Raw genomic sequence first — 7,751 nt, forward strand, 5'->3', positions numbered from 1 at the left:
TCGTTTTATTTAAATTTTTAACCCAATCATTCTGGAGAATAAAATTTAAAAAAATTAAAAACCGGAAGTAAAATTCAAACGAGCGGAAAATACTTTATTATTATTATTATTAGAATAATTTTTTAGAGTTTATTTTTAAAAATACAAAAAAATTGTTTAAACTGGAACGAAGTTTTTACTTAACAAATAACATTTTATTGATTTGACGTTAAAAAAAAAAATACTTTTGAACTCTAAAAATTAAAAAAAAAAATGATAATGCAATCAAAAGTTTTGTTTGATTAACAATAAATTTTATAAAAAAAAAAAAAAAAAGTTTTTCAAGGTTTTTGTGAAATCGAAAAAAAAAGAAAGAAAGAAAGAAAGAAAGAAAATCACTCACTCACACACTTTTATGGATGTGCATTATTTATTCAAGTTTAAGGACCTTTCACCCGTAGAATTTGAACTTACGTCATTCATATTAACAAACGTTTTTTTGTTTCGCGTGTTTAATTTTTTTTTATGTTACAAGTTGAAGGACTCGTATAATTTACACGCAAATATTAACCGCAGGTTTTGATTTTATAATTAAAATTTTAAATACGCCAGAAATTTACCGTAAATAATAATAATAATAATAATAAAGTAATTTTCCGGTCAAAACTCTCAACCGGAAAATTAAACTTTATTTTTAAAAAATTTTCATTTTTTTTTTTTTTTTTTAACTCACGTTATAAAATTGATTGAATTACGTAAAAAAAAAAAAAAAAAAGAAAATTTCCCGACGGGGGGTAAACGACCCTTTATCAATCAAATACCTCCCTAAAAGGGGGAAAAAATTTGATGATAAAATTTCTGTCGTATGTAATCGTCCTTACGTAAATCGCATGTAAACTTAAGGAAAACGTGTGACACAGGCTCGGAAAAAAAATTTTAATTCTTATTATAAAAAAACCATGTTTATTCATATGAAAAGAATAAAGGAATAAATTCAATTTAAAATCCGTTTTTTTTATAATTTAATTAGATGAAACAGTTTGGTAATGGATGCGTATTTTATAATACAAAATGAATATAAATCATTTTGAATAAGGTTTTTCTTTTTATAAATAATAATAATAATGATGGGGGGAACAAAAGAAAGTGAGATGATGATAATACACAATATGAGGATTATTTTTTTTTTTAAAAGACGCCATTATGAAAAAATTTTTGTTAGCCTTTAGTTTATTGGGGTCAATCGTGAGTCATGGTGGGTTTTAGTTTTTTGTTTTCATTGACAAGATCATGTTTGGTTCAAACATAAAACAACATGTCGCATAAATATATACAAAAAATAAATATTTTGTTTTTTATTTAAAGTTTAATTTTTAATAACAAAAAAAACTGATTCATTAAATGCGTAATAATTAACTTTAAAAAAAAAAAAATTGTTGTTACGACGGATTTAAACATAAACATAACATATTACGTAGAAATTGATAATGTTTATAATAAATGTTTATTGTTTATGTTGTTTTATGTAATTTTTTTTTTAATTGTTATCATCGTTATTATCATTTTTTTCACGTGACAGTAAAGAAAAAAAAGGGAATCACATACTAATAACGGCGGTCACGGTTCAATCAGATATACGTTTTTTTTTTTTTAAATAAAGTGCGTAATAATAATAATAATTTTTTAAATAATTTTCTTTAAATTTTACATACAAAAATAGTAGAATAAAAGAAGAAGGAAAAGTGAACCGGAAGTTATAAAATTGAGAGAATCACAAAATAAATTTTTATAAAATCAATACGTCGTGACAGATTGTTGTTATTATTATTATTATCATCAATGAGATGATTTAGAAAATTTAAAAGGTCGTGAATATAATAAATAATAAAGTGCAAGTGAAATCGTTTAAAAAAAAAAACAATAAACGAAAGTAAAAAAAAAAAATTACAAATTTGTTGTTAATAATAAAAAGTAAAAGTTTTTTTTTTTTTTTGGTTAAATTATTAAAAAAAATATTTATGTATATTAAATACATAATAAATAAATTTATTAAATTGTTAATAAAATTATTAATAATTTAACGTATTTGGTATTTTTTTTTTTACGTATTGATGGAATCGGGAAAAAAATGATTCATTCTTACAGTTAATGCCAATACGTAAAAAAAAAAAAAAAAACGTTAATATGAGGTATTCGCGAATGACGTTCAGGCACAACCATAAGGCACACACTCACATACGTAAGAATGAAAACCTGAAAAAAAAAAAAAAAAAAAAAACTAAACGACCGACGTATGTTGTTGAACATGTTTTCAGTTACTTTATAACCGTCGAGATATAATAAGTGATTGTTTTTTTTTTGTTTGTTTGTTTGTTTGTTTGTCGTTAACAAACGTTTGTCGGTTAAATAATATTGAATATTTTAACGGTTTTTTTTTTTTTTTAAATAAAATTTTGTCGAGTGTAAGTGAATTAGTGTAATTTTTTTTTTTTTTTAAATTTAAAAACTAATTATGTAATTATTCGAAATTATTTAAATCTTATCGCGAAAAATTGTTGATGAAGTTTTTAATTTGGGGAGTAGTTTTTCCGCTCAACACCACACACACCCCCCCCCCCAAAAAAAAAAAAAAAAATTGATGGCAATTCAAATTTCGTTTAGGATCAATGACCTATAATAATTTAATTTTTAACCGGATGTGATCGATTTGAAATTAGTTTATGTGTATTTCTTCGATTAGTTATTTTTTTTTTTATATAAATTATCATGAAATTAATAAGGTTTTGTTGTTGTTGTTTGTTGTTGTTGAGTGCCTGAAATATGTGTTTCAAGACCTTGAAACCCTTCGTATGTTATATTTGGGTTGTGTGTTATAAGGACATTCGTTTCTTTTTTTTTCGTTAATTATTTTTCCTGTATAAATATTTACGCTCAAAAAAATATAATTTGTAACGGAAAAAATTTTTGTTTTAAACGTATGATTATGTGGAAATAATATAATTGGTATGAGACTTTGTGATAAAAACAAAAACAAATCTCGTTTTATCAACAAATGAAATAACTTAAATTTTCCATGCAAAAAAAAAAATTTTCCCTTTTTTTTTCCTGAACAAGGTCTTTTTGTGAAAGGTATGCAACATATCGATCGCGTCATTTATATGAAATTTTTATTGTATAATTCTACCATAGACGTGATTTGTCTTTCTTTAGAATAATATTTAAAAAAATGCATTTTTAATAAAAAAAAAAAAAAATTTTTCGCGCGAATTATGATGATTCACATTTTAAATACAAAGACACGTGTGTGTGTGTGTGTTTGTGTGCTTAAAATTTATTATACTTTGGAATTTAGTTATTAAATAAATAAATTAATAAATTTCAGGTTTTTTTAATTTAAAAGAATTTTTTATTCGAGTGATATATAATTTTTATTGAAATAATAAACTTTAATAGACATATTTAAAAACATTTGATTGTGTTATCAAAATACTTTATTATGATATTTATTTAATAAAATATGGCACCTTTAATTGATATTTTATATGGATGTCTTCTTGTTAAGGTAACAACTTTTTTTAATTCTGAAAAAAAAAACTTATTTATTTTTACAGATGCTGTGTGATTGTGAAATCATAACAATCTCTCTCTCTCTCTCTTTCTCTCTCTGTAGATTTTTCCTTTTTGTAATAAAATTTTTTTGTTTGTTTTAGAGTCCTGGTTCAATTCATAATAAAGAAGTTTTAACGAAATATAACAACGGAACAAATGCAGCCAATGGAAAAATTAATCAGGTCAATTCGAATAAGCAATTAGCTATAAGAAATTGGTCGACAGCGATGCCAGGGAAAAATTTAGAAAATTCTTGGGGATCTAAAAGAAGTTTAAATTATTCGGTAATTTTTTAAACGGTGATGATGATAAAAATATTTAGGCTTTATTGCAATATAAAAAAAAATTATTTTCCATTTTCCAGAATCCGAAACTTCTTGTGTTTGGTAATACGACGCAAATGAAAAGTTCATCGAAACAAAATATTTATCATTCGCAACACAATCAACAAGAAAATTCATCGTCGCGATCTTCATCGACTGCAGCACCATCGCCGTGTTTTCCGAGTATAAATAATAATAATTCTTCTTCTCATAATAATTACCATAATAATAATAATAACGTGGAAAATAATCCTCCGAGTCAGAGAACGGATCCAAATGGTAGACGACTTCCACTTACTCCTTCAGGTATGTTAAATTTTTATTTCTTAGAAAATTTCATCTGCCACGACAGATAAAGTGGTAGTAGATTTGTTTGAAATGTGTGAGTCGAACCGGAAGTTAGTTATTGATTTATTAGTTTACGATTGTTTTTTTCCAACAGAGGCTCTCAAATATTACGGAAGTCGATTGACGGAGTATGAAAAAAGCGAAATAGAAAAATATTCAGAAATATGGTATCTCGGATTGGATGCCTGTAAAATCCACGGGGAAGATTTTGATGATGATTACGGAAGTTACCATAAGGTAAATATAATATTTCAGAGGATGAGTGTGTTGGAAAAGAATGGTAAATCCAACGTAACCTGATTCATTTAACCCTGTTGCATCCTAACATTTAGATTTTTAAACAAAAAAATTTTTTTTTTTTGTTGAAATAAAAAAGGTGCTCCACGACCACATTTCATACCGTTATGAAATACTCGAGGTCATAGGAAAGGGTAGCTTCGGACAAGTGATAAGAGCTCTCGATCATAAGACTAATCAACATGTAGCCATAAAGATAATAAGAAATAAAAAAAGATTTCATCATCAAGCATTGATCGAAGTTAAAATTCTCGATCACCTTCGTAAAAGAGACAAATATTCTCTTCATAACGTGATTCACATGTTGGAATATTTTTATTTTAGGAATCACCTTTGTATTAGTTTTGAATTAATGAGGTATTAATAAATTTTTAATTGTGGTGTAATACATATTTATTTTTTTTTATAAATAAGAAATTCTTAACATTTTTCTTAATAACTGTCGATTTTCCTTTTTAAAACAGCCTTAATTTATACGAGCTCATAAAGAAAAACAGTTACCAAGGATTTAGTCTAACATTGATCAGGAGATTTGCTCATTCACTTGTTCAGTGTTTGCGTCTTTTACATAAAGAAAATATTATTCACTGTGATCTCAAACCCGTAAGCATTCAACAAAAAAATTTAAAGAAAATTTCTTTTTACTTTCATAACAATAAAATAATTTTGTTTTTTTTTTGTTTTTGTTAGGAAAACGTTTTATTGAAACAAAGAGGTAGCAGTTCGATAAAAGTTATAGATTTCGGAAGTTCCTGTTATTCTCATCAAAGAGTTTACACATACATTCAATCTAGGTTTTATCGTTCGCCGGAAGTTATTTTGGGACTTCCTTATGGCACGGCAATAGATATGTGGAGTTTAGGATGCATTCTTGCCGAATTATACACGGGCTACCCACTTTTCCCAGGGGAAAATGAAATAGAACAATTAGCCTGCGTTATGGAAATATTGGGAATTCCACCCGAGGACGTAATAAGTAATGCATCGAGAAAAAGATTATTTTTCGGTGAGTTTTTTTTTTTTTTTTTTTTAATAAGTTTAATTATTGTCCATAGTTTTCTCTTTTAATTAATATTAAAATCCTTTATAGATTCAAGAGGTAATCCTAGATGCATTACCAATAGCAAAGGAAGAAAACGAAAACCGGGATCGAAAGAACTTGCGAGTGCTATTCGTTGCAATGATAAACAATTTGTAGATTTCATCAGTCAATGTCTGCAGTTAGTAAAAAAAAAAAAAAAAAAAATTATTTATTTATTATACATAAAATTTAATTGATAATTAATTAATAATTAATTCATTACAGGTGGGACGCGAAAAAAAGACTGAACCCCGAAGATGCACTCAGGCATGATTGGCTAAAATCCTCAAGCACTTCCTCGGTAACTCAAACCTCTCAGGACCTTCGTAGATCTCCATCAGAGACTGGAAATTTAGGACAGCGAAGAACAGCCTTAAAATCATCCGTAACCGAATCTCAATACACAGCATTTAAAGTACATAAAGCGAGAAAATGGAAATATGGGGAAAGTGAAAATTCCGAACAAAACGATGTCGGAGGAACGACAACCGTCAAAGTAAATGTAACGACTCCTTCTGTTAGGCATACGTCCGCCGGTGATGGCGAAACTAGTTTAGATGATTTTGGAACATTTTTGCCCCCAATATTGTGAGAACAATAGAATTTTTAATATGATATAATTATTATTATTATTATTGTTTTGTCCGACGGGAGAAGTTAAAAATTTTTATAATGTTATGAAGGATTGCGCTTTAACCGACTTGGAAAAATTGTTTTGGGGGCGTGTTAGCTACTAAAAAAAAAAAAAAGTATGAAAGCTCCTAGAATTTTCTTTTTTTTTTAACTTTTTATATTATCGAAATAATTTAAATTAAGTTACGAATTAAAATTTATGAACAATATTCATTTTTTTTTTTTTTTTTTTTCATTTTACTTTATTAACATTAATAGTCAATAAGTAAATCACATACAATTCACAAAGAAAAAAAAAAAAAATTTATTATTATTATTCTCATCATTAAATAATAAAACTCACATTGTTTTAAATAAATAAAAAATTTGTTTTTTCTTTTATGTGTTATTAATTTTTTTAATTAAAAATACAGGAAATTGATTTATACACAAAACAATCAATCAGAGTAATCTTTTCGTTAAAAAGAAAGTTTACAATTAATAATAAAATTTTTTTTTTAAACATTTTGTGTTGTTATCATTATCAAAAAATTGATTTTAATTTTATTATCGTTTATGATAGGTTACCTAATGTGATCAATCGAAATGTTAAAACTTTTTAACTTTGAAAGCCTCGAATAAGTTTATAAAAAAAAAAATTTTTTTAATGTAACAATAGCCTTACATTCGAAAAAACGAAATAAGAAAATTATGAATTGTTTATTAATATTTATTTTATATGTTTATGTATTTTGTTGAAAATTACATTATTACAAATTGGGAAATAGTTAATTGTAAAAAATTACAATGTAAATAATAACAAATTTTTAAATGTTAATTATGTTTTACTACGAATAATAATAACAATATGCACACTTCCATATAAAATTTGCATTTTTAACACTTAAATCTAAACATATATATATTTATTTTAATTTTTTTTTGTAATTGAAAATAATTATTCAATTATGTTTTTTTTTTAAAACAAACACACAACAACTGATAGATTATTATGAAAAGATTTTATTCGAATAGAATTTTTGTAATAATTATTATATTATTTAACATGTATTTCATATAATTTGTACTTATTTAATTATTTGTTTTTATCAATAGCTAAATCAATGTTTATTGTTATTATTATTATTATTATTATTATTATTTTAATGATCGAATCTCTTTATTTTTGAGAGACTTACTAATGATAATTTTAAAAAAAAACTTTAAGAAAATTATGTTTCTGTACTATTGCAATAAAATTTCATCATAAATTTTATTATTATTTAAATTTAATATATATATATTTTTTTCTTACCTTGATGTCATTCAATTTCTAAACTAAATTGCCAATTTAATTGCACTTATATTTTTAAATGTAAATAAATTTAAAATTTTTTTAAAATAAAAGTAAAAATGTATATAAATCAAACCGCCATAAAATTAAACAAGTCATGAAAAAAAAATTTTTTTTTTTAATGTATGCAGTTGCAAAGTGGCGACCT

The 7,751-nt window shown here is 24.9% G+C and overlaps 1 protein-coding gene across 1 annotated transcript; it reads left to right on the forward strand.

The window, feature by feature from the left end:
• Positions 1 to 3,521: 3,521 nt before the first annotated feature.
• Positions 3,522 to 6,229, forward strand: Phum_PHUM463810 (mitogen-activated protein kinase ERK-A, putative; the record flags this gene model as incomplete). Its single annotated transcript, XM_002430087.1, has 9 exons — positions 3,522 to 3,541; positions 3,692 to 3,872; positions 3,953 to 4,217; positions 4,354 to 4,496; positions 4,636 to 4,913; positions 5,021 to 5,159; positions 5,247 to 5,562; positions 5,647 to 5,776; positions 5,863 to 6,229. The coding sequence occupies 9 exons, from the start codon at positions 3,522 to 3,524 to the stop codon at positions 6,227 to 6,229; spliced, it is 1,839 nt and encodes a 612-aa protein (XP_002430132.1).
• Positions 6,230 to 7,751: the final 1,522 nt, after the last annotated feature.

The sequence above is a fragment of the Pediculus humanus genome, genomic scaffold, assembly GCF_000006295.1.
Source record: "Pediculus humanus corporis 1103172108248 genomic scaffold, whole genome shotgun sequence".
NCBI classification, from domain to species: Eukaryota; Metazoa; Arthropoda; class Insecta; order Psocodea; family Pediculidae; genus Pediculus; species Pediculus humanus.